Source organism: Caloenas nicobarica, chromosome 1 (assembly GCF_036013445.1).
Source record: "Caloenas nicobarica isolate bCalNic1 chromosome 1, bCalNic1.hap1, whole genome shotgun sequence".
In the NCBI taxonomy this organism is placed as follows: Eukaryota; Metazoa; Chordata; class Aves; order Columbiformes; family Columbidae; genus Caloenas; species Caloenas nicobarica.
Window position 1 is genome coordinate 206,363,153 of NC_088245.1, and position 24,830 is coordinate 206,387,982.

General features: G+C 40.3%; 1 protein-coding gene across 1 annotated transcript in view; it reads right to left on the minus strand.

Moving 5' to 3' along the window:
* Positions 1 to 7,672: 7,672 nt before the first annotated feature.
* The window catches only part of TYR (tyrosinase), a 50,664-nt gene continuing 33,506 nt past the window's right edge, over positions 7,673 to 24,830 (minus strand). Inside the window, exons 4-5 of the mRNA XM_065656005.1 lie at positions 16,390 to 16,571; positions 7,673 to 7,896 (exon numbers count right to left, since the gene is read on the minus strand). Coding sequence (XP_065512077.1) covers positions 7,673 to 7,896; positions 16,390 to 16,571 — 406 coding nt within the window. The remainder of the gene's footprint in view (positions 7,897 to 16,389; positions 16,572 to 24,830) is intronic.

Below are 24,830 nucleotides of genomic sequence, written 5' to 3' on the forward strand. Positions count from 1 at the left end.
GGAGGACAAAAATCGGGAGGCTTTTTATTTTGACAAAACCTGGCTAAAAATGCTGCAGCAAAGAAGAAACTCCTTACACTGGGATCGAGGAAAGTGTTGCAGTCTGCTGATTTCGTAGCAGAACAGATAAACTGTGCTTCCTCCTCCTCACTTCAGCGCTATGTAGGCATCACTGATCATGATAAATTCTTGATAACAAGGGAAGCAGGAGGGCGGGCAGTGGCAGGCAAAGACTGCTCCCGCTACCAGATGAGCCCTTCTAGAGAGAAAAACAGCAGCTGTGGGCTGAGCAGCAACTGTCCACCCAATTCAGGCACCAACCTCTCATGAATTTCAGTTATTTAATGAACCAAATCTCCTCAAGTGAACGAACACCTTTCTCATGTAATCAGTGTGGAGACGTGAAAGCCTTTAGAGACTTCCACGGAGATCCAATTCACCTGACTTGGATTTTTGCATTTCAGCACACAAAATCTATTTCAAAAGCTTCTTTTATCCTCCATTGATGTTATAGGGAACATAGTCATTTATTTGGAGAACACAGCACATTATGGGCTGCAAATGCGGGTACTGGTTAGGTATGAACTGGCTGCCCTGTCCTAGAGTATCTCAGCTGGAGAACCACCCAAAAATGTGTGTTTTACAAAACTGAGACCATCTGAGGAGCACACATAGATGTTTTCTTACCTGGTTCTGATTCTGAATTTTGGGGTAAAAGGGATAGATACGCCATTGCTGGTCCCATCAGCCACCTGAAAGCTGGAGAGCAGCTGTACAATCCAGTCAGAGCTTTGTTCACTGCAGGGAACCTGATGCTTTGCTTTAAATGTGCCATAAAGTGCATTACAGCCACATGGATGTTACAGGAGGGCTGAAGAGTAGCACATTGGAATAATTCTTGATAATGTAACTTCCATTGTTGCTCCTAAAAACCCCTCATCATTTTTGTATATGAGATGACTTCAAATAATCTGCCCTTCTCATCCATTTCCCTTTTCCAACTCCTCACAAATTTAATTCTCATGAATTTAATGGCTCCATGATTTTTCGTTACTCTTTCTGCTGTCTTGTTTAGCATATGCATAAGCATTAGACTGAGTTTAAGAACAATGCTCTTTCTAATCTGAAATTGTGTGTTGTGAACTGATGACTGATGGTCTTAATAACCAGCAACTCATACTGTCTCCCTTTCCTGGAAATTATTTTTGTTAGTCCAAAGTTCCTGATCTCTCTACAGATTAATTTTCCAAATGAGCCTTCCTGTAACTTTTTACAGTAGCATGTCTCCTTGTAGGAGAATGCCGCCTTAATTATGATGACTGCAGTAGTTCCCTGATCTGTCTTCTGTATCCAGACCTCTAAACACAATTTCTAAAATGACAGCCTCCCTGCAGCCATCCCTGTTTGGTACTCTAGAGTGCCATGGCTGCTAGGATGAGACAAGAGGCCATAATTTTTAAGTCTTGGTATCTAGACTTGTGAATTTAAGCATATTTGTTCCACTGAAAGGGAAAAGTCTAGAAGTGATCTGATTTTCTGAAGTGACACGCACCTTTTCTGATTGCAGTAGGGAAGACAGAAATGCCTCATTTTCATTTAGGCTCTTAAATGAGAGTTGTCAAGAGCCTGATTCTTCTTGAATGTTAATAGGAAGGTTGATGCTTTGAAAGTCATCTATCTGGATTAAATAATTGAGACCAGAGGCTATAGAATTAAAAGACTAAAATGCATTAAAAGACTAAAAGTGGCATCTCAAGTCCATGATGCTGTAAAAGAGGACATGGAGCCTGAATTCTCTGGTGATCTGTATCTTCCAGGGTCACTGTGGCATTTACTGAAAAGATCAAAGTTAAAACAATTTGCTGCTGTTCTGATTTGACAAATCTATTAACTTGCTCTCAATATAAATGTCTGTAATATCATCCATATGAAAGGAGAACAGGAAAAAAGGGTCCTAATAGGGCTTGTCTACACAAATATGTACACACGTTGTACAACTTTTACTACTATAGTAAGAATACAATTATATAGCACCTCCCTGTTGCTATGAGTATTTGTATTTTGCTATCAGCTAATGGCTGTATCTCTGTCTCTCTGAGATGTTTGTTGTGTTTCAGTTTAAAAAAATCATGTTTTCTCATAATAACACTGATAAATACTTCTCTGTACAGATACTGTCATGATCTTGGTCATTTGATATTTTTCCAACTATCTAACCATGTATATATTTCATTCTATACAGACAGGTCATCTGACAATGCAATCAGTCCACAGTAAATTTAGCAGACCATCATTAAGAGACCAGTATTTTCCACCCTGCCAATCTCTCAGTAAATTTGTGAGATGACAGTCCAGGCCTTGTAGTCCTTATTAGCTGATCTTCCTGACATGTTCAGCTCTGTGACAAAATATCCAGCACATTTTTGCAGTGTTCTTCTCTTTGCATGAAGGGGTCACATGCAAAGAACTTAAGCTTTTAGTACTTCTCCCAGAAATGTTTTCTTATGTGACGAGTATGCACTATTTGTTCGCAATAGCTTGCACAGAGGAATGAAGGTAGTAATGACATTAATGTTGCAAAAAAGCTCATCAGTACCAGTCACAGGTGGAGAAAAACTGACTACAAGAAAGGCTGTATTGATATGCAAGACGAGGCAAGCCTGGTGCGTGGCTCTGCCCTAGGAGTTAAGAGGTTCTGCAGACTACTTTTCTTTATTCATATTTATGACACTGTTGTCAGAAACCCTTGGAAAGATGTGCAGCAGTTTGGAAATGTAGCACAGTGAAATGGTTACGTGTAAATTTTTCAACAAGCTATTCATACCAGGGACATTTTAACATTGTCATGGTTGCAGGAAAATGCATGAAAATTTGTCCACAACATGTAATTGACCTGAAAATACCTTATTTGCTTTTTATTGCCAGAGCATGTTTCTTTTACTAGAAAACAATGAGGAAGATCAGGGAGGTGTTTTTATACAGTCAAGTTCCTTTAAAATCTGTATGACGCACTCAGGCAGCAAAAGGTTAGGTACCACCCCTGTGGGCTATTTTGCATCGCCATCATCACACCAGCCTCTATATCGTGGGACAAACACACTGCTGAGCCCTCAATGGGCCCTTTTCCTGAGGGATAAAACAGCGCAGTGCGGGGTGGTAGGAGAGGGAAATCATGTGAGGCTTGATTCAAGTTGCATGAAGGAAAATGATCCAAAGTGCCAAGCCACAGTTAGGGTCCAGAACTAATGTTTATTGCTGAGCTCCTGTTTCAAAGGGGCTTTTGTCTGTATGCAGAAAAAGAGCTAGTTTCTCTGCATATTTTACTAATCCAGCAGTTTTCTAGAACTTTTTGGCAACGTGTAAATTCTGCGTGCCTGATGCCCTCAAGAGAAGGAGGTAACAAGCAGACTCCTGGGGAAATGTCTGTATATAAAGTGGGGCATCAGAAAGCCTAATGGATACAAGATGTATGTGCAGAAATAAGTTGGTTTTCTGTAGTTATAATAGCTACTTCATATCTAATTCAGAGCTTATTACAGAAATTACAGTAAAAGGCCATTTTTAATGACAAGGTCTCATTGCTGCCAATTTTCAGCTCTTTATAGAGACTGATTCAAAATGACTTGCATCCCTACACACGTGTATACACAGATGGTGAATTACAGATTTAACTCAATGGAGAGGACAGGTGCTAAAAATACAAATTTGGGGAAAATGTGGAAGGGAGAACAGAGTGAAAAAGAGACTGACATCTGCCCATTGTCCTGCCTTGACTAAATGTGTCCCTTAACAGTCCAGGGAAGAAAGAGACCAGGCTAGGAAATTAGAGTTCGCAAAAGTAACAGTCTCCTGCAAAGGCCAGAGACATACACTACTCAGTACATTATAAAAAGCTGCCAGGTATCCTGTAGATTTCTGAACACGGTCTGAATACGATCTTTTTTTTCATTATGTGAAACAAATGGTGTTGGTACTGCAAATACATCCCTGGGTGCTGAAGTTGGTGGGATCATCATCTAGCAAGTAATTTCATATGAGCCTAACTTCAATGCTCACTAGGGTCAAGGTTTATGTGATTGCATAGTTGACATACAAAGGATCTAGATTTTTATGGCACCAAGCATTGTAATGCCCCGTTTTTGGCATTAATCCTGCCAGGATGGACTCCCCAAGTCTGAGCCAATTGCCTAGTGCCAGTGGGACATTTCTTGTTTCAAGTGTTAGGTTAACAGTTGGACTTGATGACCTTGAGGGTCTCTTCCAACCAAAATGATTCTATGATTCTAAGTCACCTTGGCCAGGCAGAGGAAAAGGCAAAATCAGGGTTGCGTTCAAGTTCTGCCCACTCTGATTCAGTGAGATTATGTGGCAAGCACAGCCTCATGGTATTACATTATTCCCAATAGATAAAAATGCAGGATCTCCAGCTCATCTCAGGGAAGCATCTATGAAGAAAAGAGGTCCTTCAACACTTAACTTACATATGTCCAAACACAGGAGTTAGCACAACCCTGAACATGACTATGGAAAGAAAAATGATGTGCCATTGCGTTTGTAGCCTGCAGACAGAAAGCATGTTGTCTCCTGTCAGTGCAAGTGAAGTGTGCCAAGAAAACATTTAGTGCTGTAGTACTGAAAGAGTCCGCTCCCTCATTCTGACCCATGTAAAAAATAGGTGGCTGGTCCAGGCTAACATGTGGGGTCCCCAAAAAATCAATGAGAAGGATTAGGCATGTCTGCAGGACAATTGCTCCTGTCCCAAAATAGTTGCTTTAAGATTGGTGCAGTCAATCCCCACCTGGCAGTGGTGTTCAATTCCCACTATGGAGGAATCCAAGCAACTTGGTCAGAAAAGAGGACCAGCTGGGTTTTCGTATGCTCAGAGTCAGATACATTTCTGAAGAGTTTTAATTCCAAACTATCATCAGGCCAGTGGTCTAAGCAGAAAATCATAATGTTGGAGAGAACCAGCATGTGTTGCTTGTATCAATTTTGTCCTAGTTACTAAGATTAATATACAGTGTACTATTATTCCTTACCACAGATCATGCTGACTGTTTGAAACAGGGCTACTGTGTTCTTTGCTCCCTCTCAAAGCAGATGTGGTCTCTAAGTCATATGATGAATGGGAATTAAAGGGCAAAAATTCTTGGGGCTATTCCTACAAATATGAAGAGGATACAAATTCCCTTTCACCAGTTAGAGCTAGGTTGAGTTTTCTGTGATGAAACTTCTAGTGGAAGGAAACAGGCTGCTAGATCTTTCACTGAAGAAAAGGGAATGTTCAAGGTTAGGTTGTTCAATGCCAGGTTGGATGGGGCTTTGAGAAACCTGATCTTGTGGAAGGTGTCCCTGGCCATGGCAGGGGGGTTGGAACTAGGTGATCTTTAAGGTCCCTTCCAACCCAAAGTGTTCTATGATTCTACAGTAATTCTTCTATGAAAAAGCTTGCCTGGGAATGGGTAGGTGATCTGAGTAGAACATGAAGAGACTTCCAGTAATAGGTCACACATTTGGTCACGAGGTATGAATTATGCATTCCATGCTTTTGGGGAAGGAGGAATGATCAAGAGCTGGCAAAGAGTAGGATTTAGAAGACCCGATGAGCCAAAGCTCCACTTTCATCCTCCCATGCATGGTGACTTGCCATGACCAAAGAGGGGAGGCCCAGGAAACACTGGTGAAGATCTTCTGTGGCAAAGACATCAACAGCTGAGGACTTGAATCAGAAATTACTTGTTGCCCGTGTGCTTTGCAAGAGCATGACATTTGGTAAAAATTACCTTGACCAATGTGAAAATGAAACTCTGTCACCGTGCAATATTGCAAAGGCTGAGATAAATTTGCTTAATATAGTTAGGATTTTTCTATCAGGAAAACTTTTCAAAGGATAACATCACTTCAGTGACATGGAAATATTTTGCATAAAGTCATTTCCTTCAACGAATTCCCAGTGAAACACAGGAGTTATCTTCCTGCCAGGGTATCCACCCAACCAGGGATCACAGCTCTTTTGAAGTCTGTCTCAGATTGACACAGCCATTCAGACTGTCTCAGAGATGGACATTTGGCATTTATAAGGTGCACGGCTCCAACATATTCCTGTCACGTTTTAACTTCAGGACTTGGGACCCTCCAAAGCTTACCAGCTCCAGACCCCCTCAGGAGACACCTCTCTGCCTGGGAAGCCCCTGGTAGCTCCTGGGATTTCCACTCTCCCCCTACAGATTTAATGGGTCTTTATATCTTCAGCTCCACTGTGACTTCCCACTGTTTGTGTGTTCCCATAGTAGATTTAAACATTTTTGTCAACCCACAGTTACTGAATACAACGAGTAATGTTTTTAGAAAAATCACTGAGCACCAGAGTGTTTTTCATTGTGTGTGTATCAGAAGCTTTTTCCTCACATTTTAATCGGATGAAGTTCATGGAGAACTGTCTCCTGTGGGAAAGACCCCATGCTGGAGCAGGGGAAGAGTGTGAGGAGTTCTCCTCTGAGGAGGAAGGAGCAGCAGAGACGACATGTGATGAACTGACCACAACCCCCATTCCCCATCGCCCTGCACTTCTTGGGGGTAAAAGGTAGAGGAATCGGGAGTGAAGTTGAGCCCGGGAAGAAGGGAGGGGTGGGGGGAAGGTGTTTTAAGATTTGGTTTTATTTCTCATTATCTTACTCTGACTTTCAATTGTCAATAAATTAAGTTAATATTCCCAGGTCGAGTTTGTTTTGCCCATGGCAGTAATTGCTGAGTGATCTCGATGTCCTTATTTTGAACCATGAGCCTTTTGTTGTATTTTTTCTCCCCTGTCCAGCTGAGAAACGTAATGATAAAGCAGCTTTGGTGGGCACCTGGCATCCAGCCAAGGTCAACCCACCACACCTCGTTTTGTTATGTATCCGTTATCTGTGTGGAATACATGAATACTGAGCAACCAAAATTCAACTATAATATGAGCAATGAGAGGTGGACATGGTTAGACTGGGTTTCATCTTCTAAAAAACACTCAGCTCCCCAGAGAAATGTAAGATGGTATAGAAGACAACAAACTAGAGCATTTGAGACAAGAGAGAAGCGGTATCTGAGAGCCTGCTTTCTGCTGCTGATGGCATTTAATCAAGGATAAACAGGACATTACAGGAGCTGGAGGGAAAACATTTCCATCCTAGAAGAAAAAACGTACCTATGGGTCATTTACTCTGCTCAGAGGCACCACATCTTTTGCACACTAAAGAGCTCTTTCTGCCGTTACATTCAAACACAGACTGAATGCAGCACCGATGGTGCAGTCAGGCACCTCTTACTAAGTCCATGCACTGAACACATGGACTGGGCTGCAGGTTTAGAGCCTGCAGTTGTAAAAGACCAAATAAAAGAGCAGAGAATTCTACATCAAAGCCACCAACATACAAGCTGGTCTAGTTTCACAGCAGCATTATTTAACCAAGCACAGGAAATACATAGTGTTCTTTGGGTGGTGTGGTTGGATCTGGGAGATTTTTGCAGGAGTGTATCTGATAAGATGCTACAACACTGGAGGTTACAAGAGACTTGAGGAGCATGACTGCCCATCCTGCTTATGCAGCACACCTCAACAAGACATCTGTAAACGTGAATCAAACACTGCATGCTTGATTAGCACCTTAGTAAATCACTTAGTTACTGGAGGCCTCTAGAAATTGGACTGATAACACATATTGTTGTAATCTTCTCTTTCTATGAGCAAGGGCTGTATCTCTGAAGAAGTTCTTTGTCTTTTCTTCCGGCAGACCAGAATGAGCCCTGTGAGCAGAGCAGTAATGATGGCTCCAATCACAGCTGCTCCAACCAACCAAGTCCAGATCTGACGGGCTTGCTCAAGGTAGGGTATTAAAAACTCCTGGAAAGAGCCAAGTGCTGGGGAAAAAAAATTAACAGAAAAATAAAGGTCTTTTTACATGATGCAATGAACTGTCAGTTTATAGAAGTTTTATAACAGGTAATACTGGAAGGATGAATGAAAAAAGAGACTACATTGGTAAAAGTCGTCTGAAGGTCACAAAAAGTATTAAACAAATCTCTTCGATCCTTGTAGTCTGTTTCTCAAACATTCTGTTAAAGGCAAGAATAGAGTTCACTGTTCCCAGTGCTCTTCATGGTTTTGTCAAAACTGTAAGACTATAACGCAAAAAGTTTGATACAGTATGTCCAAAGTTCTTGCTAGCTCAGCATCCTGTTGGCAACAATAACCAAAGTAGAGTACTAGGAAGAGTTTAAGAACAGGTCAAGCCTATTATGATCCTGTCAGAAAAATACTTACCCGATCTCCAACAATTTGCAGCTCCAGAATTTCCTGAACCAGAGGTGGTGTCATTGTGTATAACAGTTATTAGAGATTTTCTTTTCCCTTCCATCAGCTTTTCTAGCTGCTCTTTGAACTTTCATCACAGTTTCTTGTAGCAAGGAGATCCTTGCCTTAACCACATGTTGGGTGGGAAAAAATTGTTTCCTTTCACTAATTTCAAACCTGCCACCTGCTCGATAGTTCTTGTGTGAGGTGAGGCAGTAGACAATTATTTTCTGATCACTCTCTGCACAAGAAATCCTTAAAGAAAGAATTGGAGAATTCTTTCTTTGATGAATCCAGGGCAGCTTCTCACAGGTTAGATATTGAGTTGCCTTCTTGCTTTGTCATATGAATCTGTATGTCTGTGTCTCTGTTTCTCTCACTGTGGCACTTTTCTAGCTGCCATACAGGGCTCGCACTTGAGAAATAAGAATACCTGTCCTCTTGGGCCAAGGAGTGTTTGGAATCCACTTCTCCCAATTATTGTCTGGTGTTACTATTAGTAGCTGTAATTGCTATCTATTAGGGAAAGAAAAGGGGACGCCTATGGAGGGACGCCCTAACATGGTTTATTTTATATACTGTTCATGCATCCGGACTGATTTAGGCGCACTCAACCATATTTAGTATGGTATACCCCCCCACAAAGGTTATAAATATCTTCCTGCCATCTTGCATTTTCGCTGGTGCCCAGAAAAGTAATCCCATATATCTTCTTGGATCATGGTGCTTCTGAGTTTGTGCTGTTATGTGCACTGTACTCTGAAAAGATTGTTTTGGTTTGCAGCACCTTTAAGGTTAAGCTAGCCTTAGCACTCGATGTCTGAAGCACTTTCTGAGATGTAATTCAAATTTAGGCTGAATTTAGGCTGAATATAGCTTGTTTGTCCCTCCAATTCATCTTCACTTTGGGGAATGTTTAGTTGCTTGTTTTTCTGGTCCTTATTTTCCAGTTAATCCAACTTTGTATTCTGAGATTGTATTTGCAAGAGTCTGCATGTTCAGCCTTCTGCTTCTGATCTCATTAGACATATAAATGCTATATAACACTAAGAATTACAAAAAAAATTAGGTTCTTGATGTTTCAGAGTCAACCCCGCAAACCTCTGGGTATGAGGTACATTATCTCTTTAATCTTTCATTTCTCATCTGTCAAATGAGTATAGTACCATTCACTAAATCCTTTGTATTGTGAATATAAATTAGTATTTCTGCAGGATGCAGCTGCTATAGTGATCAGCACTAAAAAAAAATGTTAGAGGAAGCTTCTTCAGGGTAGCAATTTAAAAGTGTGCAATAAATCGTACATCAGGCTACATGCTGCTTAACTGAGAAAACAAAAATCATAAGTAAAAAAGGATTGGGCATCTGGTTCTTAATGAATACTGTCTCTTCTGTGTAGTGAATGAGGTGGGAGTATGGCGAAAAATAGTGTGCAATTAAAGATAATGCATACATGTAGAGGTGGAGCATGAGTTATGGCTATAGAGACAACTTTTAATGCTGGCATTTCTTAACTTGGTGTGCTTGACTTTGTAACTCCTATGTTTTTTTAACTCAACTCTTGTATATTTATATTGAAAAAATGCTTCAATTAGAAACAATCTGGCTATTTAAACTGCAGTATGCAGATGGTAAAGGAAAACTGATACATAACAAGAACTAGATACTGTTTTAATGCTATGGAAAAAAGAGCATTATCACAAAGTTCTTTTCCTTGCAGAATATATCTGGGATATGAGGGTTTTCTAAGCGACATCTTAAATTCATAATTTGTCCTTGAACCATCTCCTCCAGCAATATTTGTTGGAGGTCTGAGCTGTCTTGTCCCTGGTAAAACTTAACATGACTTTGAGATTATGAAGTGTCACAATTCACATCAGGCCCTTTCAGAAGGGATTGATATATTTTATTGTATCCTGATAATCAATGAAACATGCCCTTCTGTTGCTTTCAGCCTCAGTCTGTACAGTTTCCGTAATGAGCCCAAAGTCAAAAGCCACCTCCTGGCATCTACTGTGCATCCTTTGCTGCACAAAAGGTGTTTGACATAGCTATCATGGAGTTGTCATGGCAATTCTTGGGTGTCAGAGGATGGAGCACCCCAGGACACCCTGTAATTTGTTAACCTGTGAATGTAACACAACAGTGAACTATGACTGGACTGGCTGTCCAGCCAAAATAATGCAAACTGGGATTTCAAGTATTCCTTCACCATAGTTCTTCAATCTCTAACTGTGCAAGGCCCAAGAGTGCAGTAACTGTGGAAAAAAGTGTCAACAGAGTGGTGGTGGTGGGGACAACACACGTCTGCTTTGTGGGAGACATTAGACAATACCAACTGCCTTCCTTTTATAGCAGTGCTTGATTGGAGTTATAATCCTCCCTGGAAACGGCCATGAACATCAATTAAAACTGCCCTTTCAGTCAATAGGTTCATGACAAAACAAGAAGAAGCCAGGTCAGGCTGTTGCTTGATATCTACCCTCCCATTAGTCACTAATACCAGTATCTCCTCATCTTGCTCTTTCTGTTAAGAAAATATGAGTGATTAACCTTAGCCATGGTCTTAGAGTTCAACTCTTGAGATACTCTTTCTTCTCAAAGAGAGTGTTAGCTCTAGCTAGTAGCAACAGATAATTCCTTGCTCTTATTACATCACATATATATTTTTAATGCAATTTTAAAATATCAAGAAATCCATTTTGTGGGGCTTGCTGGATGTCATTGAGAGGGTAGGAAGCAACAACAGTGTAATTTTAAGGTGAAACAGTGTGTGTCTCCTCTATTTAGGGTAATAATGTGGACTTTCCTTGATGGCTGAAGAAATGTATTATGGCAAATCTATTGCTGGGCATCCTGAGAGCTTCCTTTTATGGAAATGTCAAACTGCATTATTGATATCATGGATCCCAAGGATGAAAAAAGCCTCATAGTATTAAAAAAAATTTAAAAAAAAAATAAATAAAAAAGTATGTTTATGTATTTTAGATATTCCTTCTATGTAAACTAGAGGATGACAAAGTTTTTCCAAGATTAATTCCACAAATTAGAAATAAAAAACTCTGGCCAGTCAAGAAATAAACAAACCAAATTTTCTGTCATTTATCTTCTGCCATAGCCCCACTGATACTTTGGCAGACTTGCTATTTGATTTTACATGGTTTTTTATCCCTAACGTGGTTGGTGAATGGGAACCAGATTTTAAAGCAAACCTTGAGTCAGCACAAACGTATTTTACTAGGTCAAGGTTGCAATTTTTTCTTATCCTGGTGGGCAAGTAATTTCTATTTGGTTTCTGCCATTTCTTGTGTGTGTATGCTCCACTACTGGGTGGTGAAAGGAAATACCAGTGAGACTTCCACAATCAAAAACTAGGAAGATGAACTAGGAGGGATCCAAGTTATTGAGCCCCTTCGTCTGTCTTAAGGCAGGATCACTTTTCTCTGCAGTGTTTAAAGTTCACAGCTCCCACTAACTTAATCAAGGGTTCCTCATTATTACACCTTGGAAAGTCTTTTGTAATGTTGTCTTCTGAGAAGAATGAGAGAAAGTCTGGAGAAGACTGTCAGCCATAGTGCACTATCTCTGAACTGCAATGGGTGGTAGTGCATTGTTTATGGTAGAACTACAGTATCTACTGGTGTAAACTCAAGCTGCTCCCTTTCAGTTCTGCCTTTTGCCCAAGGTGGGTAAATCAGGAAACTATGACACACGCTTCATCATGTGACTGTCTCTGGAAACAGTGAGAACCAGACTATTCCTGCATGGCTAACAACAGCTTTATAATACATTTTTCAGTGCTGAAGTTGATTAGAGTTGTCTCTGTCTGTTACTTTCTGTGCAGTAACATTGCTGTGAAGTCCTGCCCACTCACGGGCAATGAGAGCACATCTGCAGAGCAGATAACTAGCAAAAATTGATTACTTTGGGCTATTGAAAGGAGATAAATCAAATATTCCTGAGTATATTTATAGGGCATTACTGTTTACTTTTTGTTTGACAACTTCAGTTAACACTTGCACTTCATAAGCACTCTTTCACAGTTTGCTTATATAAATTTCTCAAAAGAAGAGGTGAGATCTGGCTATAGGATGCCTGATATCACCACAGTGTATGCTACTAGGGTGTTAACAACTCACCAAAATATAGTCTCCCAACCCTAAATGGCTCCCAGGAAAACAAAACACCTCCGTTTTTAAAATCCATATTTCTGTTCCTCCATTAAACACCACTATATAATTGTCAAAATATCTGCTTATACTCTTCTTCCTGAGAAATATATTTTTGCATCCTGTTTTCTCTCCTCCTGTTTTAATTAACCTTAATCTACACCTCCTTATCTTCGCCTGAAGAAAACCCAGGGAAAAAAATGCTCCCTTCTCTTCTTTCATTTAATTCATAGATGTAATCCACTTTCCAAGGCAGCATTTCTCAAGTATTGTCACCTTTAATTACTTTCTATTGTCCCAACATCCACATTTTATTGTGCATGTCACTATTTTATTGTTACTATTTATTGCTTTTACATGCATAACATTGCCCTTTCACATTGTGGCCAACAATGTGTGCTCCTAAGTTGGGAGACTCAGCAGAGTCCCTCCATGGTGGAACCATATTTGTACATAAATGGATGTGATTTTGTAAACAAATTGCTGGAAAAAACAGAAATAAAAATGAGCTACTGTCAGACTCTGGGTCTGAGCTCTCCTTCTGCAACACACCCATGAGCAACCTGGCGTTCTGCATTGTAATCACAATGCTCTTATCCTTTCTTTGCCCTGAGTGTCAAAGATCCCCAGTTAAGGTGTTCAAAAATTGCAACTGATGGTTAGATTCCTGGGTGTATAATTGTGTAGCTGTCTGCTTTTCAAAAAAAACATGTGAATCACCCAGGTACACATGTAGTGGTCGTCAAATTGTTCCCACTGACAGAGGAAGATTTTCTGGGGAAAAGTCAAGGCTGTATCTATGAATTTATCTATTCCTATTTCTGGAAGGAAAAAAGAATAGAAAATACTTAGTCCAGGCCCTGAAATGCAAGTGCTTGGAACAGCTCTTTCCATCGAAAATTGTTTTGACAGCTATTGCTAGGTGGTGCCATTAGTCTTCCCAATCTTTTTTATTGATGCTAGCAAATGTTTGCTTTCGGTAAGCCGTGCGGGTTGTGGTATTTTTACAGTTCACGGCTCTCGTGTCAAGGAAAGCTGGGTGTCTGCTCCAGTTTCTGCTCAGATCAGCTCTGCAGTAACTAGATTCTGACATGTGTCTTTGATTCCTGAGGGATGGATTTCTATGCACACTGTTTGTGACCACTTCTGCTTCAGGGCTGTCATATGTATAAAAATAAATGAAGCTGCAATTAAAATAACCACTTACTGTCACACGCTGATTTGCTTTCCAGTGGAAAGCAGGGCTCCAGGCATCAGCTTTTCCTCCGGAGAACAGCAATGATATAATTTAGCATTAAAATGCCATTTTGTCATTGGATTATTTCCAAGGTTTATTTCTTATAACCAGCCTCAGTGTGCTCTGCATAGTCCTGCTTCATCTCTACTAGGTTGCTGGTGGTGTAACTCAGAACTCCTGCCCTTGATGCTTTCCTCCAGCTCCTTCCTCTATAAGCAAACAAGATCTGGCTAGTGTGCTCATTCCTCACTCTGTCCTGTCCTTTTCCTCTGCCTTTCCTCTTCCTTTTCATTTGGAAGATCTGCAGACATGCTGCTTCTTCTCAACCACCCAGATCTTCACTGCTATGGTTTATTTTTTTTCCTTTTGTAACTTTTTCTTATTTGTCCATTAACTCCTGGCTGCCAGTCACAGACTTTACCTTGAGTACACGGGAGCTTTCAGGAAGAATTGGCAGGTTTTCCTGCATCAGCTCCTCTATCAAGAAGTTCCCATTTACTCCTGTGTTGCTCTGAACAGGGACCCATCATTCCTATCTGGAGAAAATTCTGGGTTTAAACACTTGGAGTACTGAGAAAATCTGCTTTTTGAGATTCCAGCCCATTTCCATTTGTAACGAGTTCTTCCCTTCAGATAAGAAATAGCTTAAGCTCTCTTCTCAGTGAGATTAACAAGGAGTTGAGTGATTTCCGAGGGTTATCTGGGCTTTCTAAACGAGGCTGAATTTCACTCTTTGTGTTGATCTTTCAAAATAATTAAGGAACTACCTTCCTAACCTCTGTGTTCTATGTGGGCAGAATTTAGTAAGAGTTTTGTTTTCTGAGGACTGTGTGCTCCCCTGGGAAAAGGGAAGACACCAGGACTCAACAGAAGTGAATCGTTAGATGGTAAATGGTTTACCACTTGCTTCGTTTTGCAATACCAATTCAGGACCCAATATTTCTGAAGATGTGGTGTTTTGCACTTTTTAAAGTGTTACAATTCTAGGAATAATATTATTTTAGTAAACTAGCGGCTTTCATTAAACATATTTGTGAATATTTCTGGGTTTGATCAGGAATTAAATTATGGAAACATGAACAAAAAGGCAAAACTGCTACTAATCAGACCAAAATAATTTTGAGAATATATTTGATGCATTTATTAGATTATTTTCTTTCTGAATAATTGGGGTTGACCAAATTATTTATGGTATATTAGGAGAAATATTGACTTCTGTCTCTGGGTTATAGCACTAAAATGACCTTAACAATTATAGAAGATTTACAGCTTCTTTTCATTACACATAAAATAGTCCAAAAAAGTGTTTTCTGGATGACTGTAAATCACTAGCTAGATTTTACTGGAGAGGTAAATGCACAAGATAAATGCATGACTGGACAGTTTATTAAGTATGCATAAATGTTACACCCCCATTAGTAATCGAAGTCTATCTGAAAAGCAGGAATGCCCTGAGAACTGATATTGTTTTGATAAAGATAAAAAGGCAAGCTATGAGAATGCTAGCGTTGCCAAAAAGTCCCTGGTGCTTTTCCTAGATAGTTATTGGACTTGCAGCTCTTAATTGTCTTTTAATAAAAGAGGCACGTTCGCAGAAAGTTTTCTGCCTCAAACAGGGAAAGCAAACATGTCCAGTAACCTACTTGTTCAGTGGCCAATGCTCTGCATTGGATAACTGCATCCCACATCCTGGCTAGCTTTTGGCAGTGGTGGACGTAAGAGATCTGATCATTCTAATGGCCCAGATTTGTAAAGGATTGGGCCAAAATATCTGAGCAATCAGTTCCAAGTAATGTTTTATCTTTAACAGAATTTAAACCTTCCCTAAACTATAAGGAAACTGGTACTACTCAAGCAAAACTATGAGGTTCACTAGTATGAGCATGAGACCTGGTCTACCTGATGTTCCACGTTAGCTACAGTCCCAAGGGCCTGTCCTCCTTGTGCCTGTGGGTGGCCAAGATGCCCAAGTCAAAACTACCTCTGAACAGCAATGCAAGTCAAAGCCATCACTAAATAGTGCAAAATTCATCTGATTAAATGAATGATTCACTTGCATTCTGTGTGAATAAACATAGGGCAAGTACAAAGTCAATGGAACAGTTTTAAATGCTGCAGAGACCTTGAGGTGAATTTTACTCTGGGTATTTAAGTCATCAGATTACATTTGTAAACCAGAAATGAGCTTGCATCTGTCCTCCTTTAAACCATATCCAGAAATTGGAAAATCCCACTGATTCCCACTTGTGTTGCACAGCAACAGCTGAACTGGGCAAATGGCAGACTCAAATTCCAGCACTTTTTCTCTCCAATTTTGATCATGAGCTGAGCATTTGGGTCAGATTCTGCCCTTAATAGGCTAGGATAGGTAGGATTGATGTCGGTTACTGATTTTTGATTAGACATGGTTTAAAGGTGGACTTGGCAGTGCTAGGTTAGCGATTGGACTCCACGATCTTAAAGGTCTTTTCCAATCACAACGGTTCTGTGTTGGCTCTACATCAGACCAGAAATATGAAAACAAGCAGCTACAATTTGTGACTCTATTCAGGGAAAAATTTCGAATATAAAGATTTTTTAATATCTTCTCATATAACAGACGTATTCCAGGTTATAGGCAAAAAAATGGTATTTACCCCAAACAGTAACATTACCTGGTTCTTGCAGATACTCGTAGTCATACCCCAGCTCCCTTGAGGATTTAAAAAATTCTCCATTTCTGTAAAGGGGTATAAAGGGGACCATGTAATTTTCTCGATTGTGCCCAATGGGTGCGTTGGCTGCTGGGTAAACTTCTAGCATGGGCCTGTGTCTTCTTAACCATCGCTCAAAAATGCTGTAGAAGAAGAAATATGTCTATTAATGGCGGAAATTGCCAGAACTTTTCTTCCTGAAGATTAAAAAAGAAGTGTTGATTTTTTTTCATGAACCCTGGGGACAGAATTGCATGCAATGACTTGTGTTTATTTGTGCATAGTGTTTTCCGAATCATTCAGGGTTAGCTACTTCAGTCCTGAGTTCCTACACAAACCTACAAAAAGCGAAGGCCTGCAGAGCTGCAAAAAGGCTAAATATGCTTTTAAATTCCATAAATGCGATTCAATGTCTCATTGTGACCTGACTGCAATTTCTGCTCGGTAATTCACATGTTTGTGAAGGATAGAGAGAAAGATTAAAGATCTCAGTCTTTCCTCCTCAGAAACGTTTATGGCTAGTTTTGGATGGTCTTGTTGCCAGCTGGTCAGTCCTCTATCTTCTATCCACTGTTACCAAGGGTGGAACAGGCTGCCCAGGGAACTGGTGGAGTCACCATCCCTAGAGGTGTTTAAAAAGCATTTAGATGAAGTACTTATGGACATGGTTATGGTTGGACTCGATGATCCTGAGGGTCTCTTCCAACCAAAACGATTCTATGATTCTCTGATTAAAGTATGGCTACACCATGGTTGTTTGACATCACCAAAGAGGTAAAAACATCTGAGGAAGAAGTGATAAGCTATATGAGCCCAAAAACTTCATGAAGCAGGTCACCTGTCAGGAAAGAGTCTTTCCCCAGCTATAGCTTCTTCACTAATCTTGATGTCTGCACAGTTGTTTTACATATTCTCTCTCCTCTCAGCTACTGTTGCACAGATTTGTTTTTTTACTCTTTCTTAAATATATTTTCATAGAGGAGCTACCACTGTCACTGATGGACTCAGCTTTGGCCAATGGGTCTGTCTTGGAGCCAACTGGCATTGACTCTGTCTGAGATGAGGGCAGATTCTGTCATCTTCTCACAGAAGCCACACCTGCAGCCCACTTGCTACCAAAAACTTGCCACATAAACCCCATAGCAGCTGTTAACCATACCTCTGACCTCAGCTGCTCCTTTCATTTTTCTCTGCCAAAGTTTCTCCCATTAGCTGTCTGTCAGTGCGGGGCTGTATGTCTGTTCTATAACTTGGAGGCAGAATGCTCAAAGGCTGCAGTATGGGAAGAGTTGATATCGACATTTTCAAGTCAACTACTGCATGTGTTTGGAAAGCAAAATTAATCCTCCAAAACATTCTCAGTTCTCCTGCTTTGTGTCTGGGCTTTGTCTGTTCAACTCTTCACTTTGTTTCAATCCTTAGATCCTTCGCCTGATCCCTTGCTGTTTACAGGGCGACCTTGGCTTGTCAGCAGATACTTGATGTGCCAGGTTGGAAAAGAGGAGGTGGGAAGATGCTGTAAGGAGAGCAGATGCAGGTGCATGAAGAAAGGTGATCCCATGCTTGATCAGAAGATATTGGTAGGAGGGATCAAGCTCAGGGAGTCATCACTGAATTCATTTATCAGTTACAAGAGGTGGAAATGGTCTAAAGAGACCTGTAAATTGTACTTTAACTGAGATCTTGGCTCAAGAGTTGCTGCTCCCTGACACTCATCTCTGAATGGAGGACACAGACTTTCCCCCCATCTTGGATTTAATAACCAGCTGTTCAGGGACTCAGGTTTTCTCAGAAACACATACCCTAAGTGCAAGTACTCAGCAGTATCAGGATCTCTGCAGAGCATCGAGGGATTCTGCTGGTAGAATTTTACCTCCTATCTTTGGACAGAAATGTTGAGAAATGCTTACCCCATTAAATTAAAGCCCTCTCACACTCATCAAAACAGAGGTAGGGACAAAGCCTTGGTTCTTCTTTTAAGATCAAAAGATTTAATAGATGAAAGCATCACTATGTTCATACACCTTGTCAGCCCTTAACAATGCAGGTATTAATCTTGATTAAAATCTTCATTTGTGGCTCTCATCTTCAGTTAATTTCATCAGCCCTGTCTAGAAAAATTCTTGTCAGAATAATAATGTTCAGCTGAAGCTTTCAGATGGATAAATTTAAACAATGATATCAAGGCTTCAGCTGCAGTTATCACAAGAAAGTTTGAATAGAAACTCTGTAATCAGATTACATCTTTGGAAAACAACAGAGGGAAATTCAGTAATATTTTTAAAAAGACATAGAATAAAAAGGAAACCAGGGCATTAATGTAGCTTGTAGGGAGTAGGGGTGTGTGTTGGAACCCAGTCCTTTCCCTGCCTGGCTTTTACTCATGTCTTGGGCAAGGCACCCCTACTGTCGGTGTCTTGTTTTCCCAGCACTTGTAGATGTGAGCTCAGGTAGTTCTCCTCTGCAGTACAGGGCCGTTAGAGGTACAGAGATACTTTGGTTATGGGGACATGGTAATATTTTTAGAAGAAGGCAGATACAGGACCTGGATCAGACTTTCAAAATCTTGTGACCATCCATACACTAACCTTTGAATGTTTAAAGGTACTTCTTGGGGTCTGATTTTTTAGAAGATGCTGAGAAGCCACATTCTGAAAATCTGGAGGGCTGATGAACACATGGTTCAGAGCTGCAAGTCGTCATTTGCCTGAAATAGCTTCGTATGGCATGCCCTGAAATGCAGCATCCTCTCTGGATGACTTAAATGTTGCAGTTTCATAAGCAGTTTCAAGAAGAATCCTTAGGCCAGTAATATTTCAAACAGAATGCAAATGCAAAGCATTTCCATGGAAATGAACATACGTACTTTTGCATTCCCTCTTTTGCTGTTTGGTTCCTATATTAGATATTGAGCTTTCCTTAGCAGTAGTAGGAGCATTGAATTGTCTATCCTTGCAGCTGATCTTTAGATTTAGATGCAATCGTATGCCTCTGATACCGATATGATGAGTTGTGCTGATGTACAAGATATGTTGCACAATTCATTGGGTTGTTTATGAACAATTCTCTCCTTTAGCCAGCATAAAGTCATGTAATCTTTACTGAAATCTCTTTCTTCTAACATATCTGTATGCCACTGTAGAAATCTCAGAAACATCTGTTAAGGTTTTAAAGAGTCACACTTTCTACTACTCCCTTTAGAAGAGCTGGCCCTGTGCATTTATCTCGTCTTTTTATTTGGACACTTTGAAAGTTTAGAATCATATTCTGCATGCTATTAAAGCAGTCGGATGAAGTTACGTTTGTTCTTTTCATTTAAAATCTTGTTCCCAGCTTGTTCAGTAAGATGGGTTCACAATGCTCATTTTGCCTTGGCAAGATAATGCACGATGGTGATATTCATGTTTTTCTTCTTTTGCCTGAGAAAACTGACAAATTTAATATATCAGCAGTACTTTTTTACATTCTCACCTGTTTGTATTTCTCCTTTTAAAAGGGAGGCACTGCCATTTCCCTGCCTTGCTCATATTTTGTAAGCAAAGTTATTTCAGGAGAAGTTTCACAGCTGAGTGGAAGAAGAAACCTCCCAGTTGCATCCAATTGGGGAGAAAATCCATGGAAAGGGTATGACTTAAGCTACATCTCTTCTTTGAAGTACAAATAGTTCTTGTTGGGCACCATAAACCATTTCATATCAGACAGTTACATTTTATGACTCCCCAGCTGAGGCTGTTAACTCCCTTCATACATTTTTAAAGGAAAACTGAAATCCTCAAGTAGCCTATGGCTTTTGCTATCAGCCAGGTAGTGACATTAGCACAGTGCTCCCATCCTTGGGGATTTTCCTTAACTGAAAAACTTGGGCCAAAAGGGAAAGGTATATCTGGAGAAAATAATCACACTCTCTTTTGTTTCAGAGTGCTGGGACCACTGAAATACACAGTGTAGGATACTTTTTCTCTCAAATAAGGTGCTTTCTCAATCTCTCGCTACAGTTAAGGCAGTTATCATCAAATATGCTCTCCTTCATGCAGTGCTACTTTCTCCTGCAGGCAAAGAGAAACATCTGAACAGCTATGATGGATCATCTGACAATTCTTTCATGTGCCTTGGTCTACAGAAATGGTTGCTTTATCTGATAATGGGCACGTGATTTCCGTGACAGAGAGCAATCAGTACTCCCATCAATAGCTGCTGATCGACTTACTGTTGAGAGAAGTTTTTCTTCTATTTCCTGAGAAGCAGCCATGTTGTAAGTTATTTGCTTTCAATACCTGGAAAATACAGACTTCTATGCTTTGCTCAGTAGCTGCAAACTTGGAAGAGCTTAAGGCTGCAGAATTAAAGATACATGCAGAGAGACAAAATGCTGATGCAATTAGTTGATTGCCTCGTGGAATGACAAAGTTCCTGGTAGAAAAGCCAGGTTTGCGGCAGAGCAGCAGACCTGAACTCCCTAGAATTGTTGGTTATCTTGGCAAACCACTGCTATTTTGTTCTCTTCATATGAACCTCCACGTCCTACCCCAGCCCTCAGAGCCTGGACTATGAATTAAATAGCAAATGAAGGGTCATTTTACTCCACTTTGTCTCCCTTTCTTGATGTAATGAGACTGAAGGTAACAAAAAGACATCTGAAGAACCAGATTAGGGTTTTGTGATATCCAATCCCCATATTTCTTCTGTGTAAAAGAAGTACTGGGCAGAAGTTCAGAGAGTGAGAAATCTATCCGACTCCTACAGCAGTCTGGTTGGTTACTTTCCTACTCAGCATGTAGATAAAGAGGGAAAGCAGATAATTAGTTATTTGTATAGGTAGGAGTGACATTTTCCAGACACAGACACTTTTTAGTATAGCAATCCCAGCTAGAGTGGCGTCATTTGGGAAAGGTTGGCAGAGCTGAAGAGAGCAGATGGGATGCAAGCGTGGTGGAGAATACAAGGAGTGACAAAGGAAAGAAGACCTAATCAAAAGTCATCAGGAATTTTATTTAGGGAATGGAAATGGGAAGAACTGAATCTGGGATACATCAAGAATAAACCATAAATCCTTCAGGATGACAACACTTACCTAGAAGGATCATGGTCAATCAGGACTCAACAAACAAATTTAAAATATGGAAATGGACTAACTGCAATGGAGATCAGTCTCCTTACAGCCCTAATGCCCTTTGTATTTCTTCAGCAGCAAGCAAGAGTGACTCAGAAGAAGCAGCTTTTATTTAAAGGCCTCGGACAGATTAAAAATTAATTGTATCTACATTGGAGCAAAGACTGTTTCCATCTGGAACCTTTCTTTCTTTGCTTGAAGAAATCAAAATTGCATGCCCCAAATAGGAGCCTAAGGAACCAAAAGAGATAGGAGAATAATTTGAATTTTGAAAGATGCCCTGTCTCACATTTAGAACTCAGAAAGGCTCAATCTCTCTATATTGCACTTCTGAAGTAGAAACTATATTGTAGTGGTTTTTTTACCAAGGTAAATATTGAAGGTTTTAAAATTACTAGATTATAATAATCAACAGTCTATGCAGATATTCTTTTTGTGGAAAGAAACAGTATTTTAATATTGTAGAGTGGGTTGAATTTAGACAAATTTAGCTAAAATAAGGCTCAGTGTTTGTAGTTAAACAATGGAAAAGCTTATTTAGGGACATGATAAATTCACTATCACTTAAACTCTCTGGTTCAGTCAGGAGCCACGTGCTTGATGCAGAAAAAGCTAAAGGAGATCATCTGGTCAGAGGGATCCCCATAAAGGCAAAGAATATTCTTTCTGCACATTAGAGGAATTTTAGAAAGTATTAGAGGCCCCATTTTACTTTAGAGAAAATAGGCACAGAGTAAAAATTACTTACCTAAGTTCACACTAGACATGCTGTGGTGGAGTGGGACCTCAACTATGGGGCCACTTTGTGCCTACCAAACTATGATAGCTCTTGGAGTCAGGTTATACCATTGCAAAACATACAGTCTCAATTTTATTTAAGTTTTTTGCTATGTATCTGCATACAAATCTCTCTAACTGTTAGTGAGCTTAACACTTGTGTGTATCAGCACTGATAGGTCTAAAGAGCTGGTATGTGGTAAAAAGTAATAAAGACTCCCACCTGGTATATTGATGCTTTGGTAGTTTAAATTTTCATTCTGGGGAAATATGTTTCACTTTTGCAAAGACTTGTAGTGTGGTAAGGTGCTTTTACAGAGAAAATTAAAGCCATCTATAAAAGAAATGGATATATCACTTCCATTTAATTGCATATAAATAGACATGAATATTTTCCTTGTTCTGTGGCATACATACCAGATTATACAAAGTGAAATGAAATGAGCCTTAGTGGAAAATTAATTTGATAAAAACCCCCTTGGTTTAAAGAATGGAGGGGAAAATAAGATTGATTTGAAGATGATATAAGAAAGGCCACCAATACGTATTTCTGAATTCATATTATTCTATGAATAATAAATGCAATGGGATTATAGCTAGCAAAAGGATGAGTCAAGAAATGAATGGGTGTATGTTGCCAGTGGGAAATATCAAGCAGAGTATGAGAGCACTGTTGTATATAAGCTGGATAACTTCATACTGTTCCAGATAGTGTTGTGTACTCTGAAAAAAGATGCCGCTCACAGGAAAGAAATCTTAAAACCTGGAAAAAGTAGAGTAAAACAATGAAAGTAGGCATTTTCATTATCATTTTGAAGAGTTTCTCCTAAAAGCCGTTTCCCAACAGCGTGCCTTCCCCCCTCATGAGCAGACCTGCACTTGACCAATTGCAGTGCAGGAGGAGAAACCAGACCTTAAATATCTGCTATTAAAGATTCCCTTGTATTGAACTACTGCAGAGACACTGACACATTATGTAAACCTATGGCCCTTCAGGAAGATTTTCTAGGAGAAGTTTAATCTGGTGCATTTTACTTTGCTATTAAGGACAGCTGGAGAGAGGGAAAGGGGGCAGAAGAGTGTTCGGTACCTCCATATGAATTCCTCTGCCAGGCGACCAGGAACATGTGTGACACTGCAGGTGTCCCCAGTGGGAGGACTACTGTCCCCTTATGGTCATGGTCAGTCTAGGCCTGTACCACTAGAGAAAGCACAGTCCTGCTTTTCTCCTACCTTGTCCCCACTTTCCTTGTAAGCATTTGCACAATCATGCCATAACCAAGATTAAGGAACTGATTTAGCTTAAAACCAAACATCTCATTTATTTTCATTTGTTCTGGGATAGCCGAGGTGAGATAAAGTCATGGACCTGAGTCATTATGCTTTTGTGTGATGGACAGTACCAGCACAAGGGAGGAACAGAGGTGAGCACCTCTGGGTAGCACTAATCAGTGAGCAGGACTGATTCTTCTTTTTAACCTTTGTGCCATGTTAAGCTGACTTAAAGCAGCAGTGAAACTCTGCCCTTTGTTTCTAGCAGCCTGATAAATCCATGCCTCAGCAGAGCCTGCACACAGACAATACTAATGGTTCAGCTGCTAGGTGGCAATTTTGAAAGCCACTAATAACTTCATCACGTTCACATATGAAGCCATGTCACTAGATGTGCGAAATTTGACAGAGACTTTCATCCCTCATCTACAGTTGTGAGACTGAGCCTAGATCAGGATAACTATGGCACAAGGAAGGCAGAGTATTGTTGCTTAGAAGTCATTTATATGATTTATTTCAGTAACAAGAGATCTGAGATCCTGTAAAAGAAATCTGGCAAGCAACATGTATTTGCATTTGGAAAGAAAGGGAAAAGGAAACAAACTGAGGAAAGCTGAAGTGCCAGTCCAAGGACTGTGATTACACAGTAGTCATCACTTTAAAAGTTGGCACTAGTCAGCTGGTATTACAAAGTCACCTTAGGTAATTCCCATCCCAAACATTTGGGAGAAACATCAGTGCTTCAGTCCTGGAAGAGCTGCTGCTGCTGAGGTTGTAAAGTCAAGGCACTGTGCTGTTTGCCAATGTATGCGGTTATATTGCAGTGCCCTTTTTTTTCTTTTTAAGTTGGCTAAAAACACTACAGGGACTGTCAGGCAGGTTGTAAACAAATTGCACTGGTCTTAAACCAAATGTTTGATTAAAAATTAAGATGTTGCCCTCAATTGTTGTGAGAAACCCATCCAAGGCCTCTGAGGCTATGTCTCTCCCCTGCTGCTGAATCACTGCTGAGGACTGTCCTGGCTTACAGAGCTTGCTCTGTGTCCAGTGTCAGCTCCTGGGGAACACCCAGGCTTCCACCATCACTTCCAAGCTGCAGCATGCAGCAAGCATCCTTGGGCACAATGCCTCTTCCGCAGACCTTCGCAGTACCACTGTCAAGTTACTTCTGGGCCACTCGCTGGACCAGCTGCTGGAGAGACCTGTTTGTGCATGTGTATGTCTGCCTGTGGGTGAGGCAACT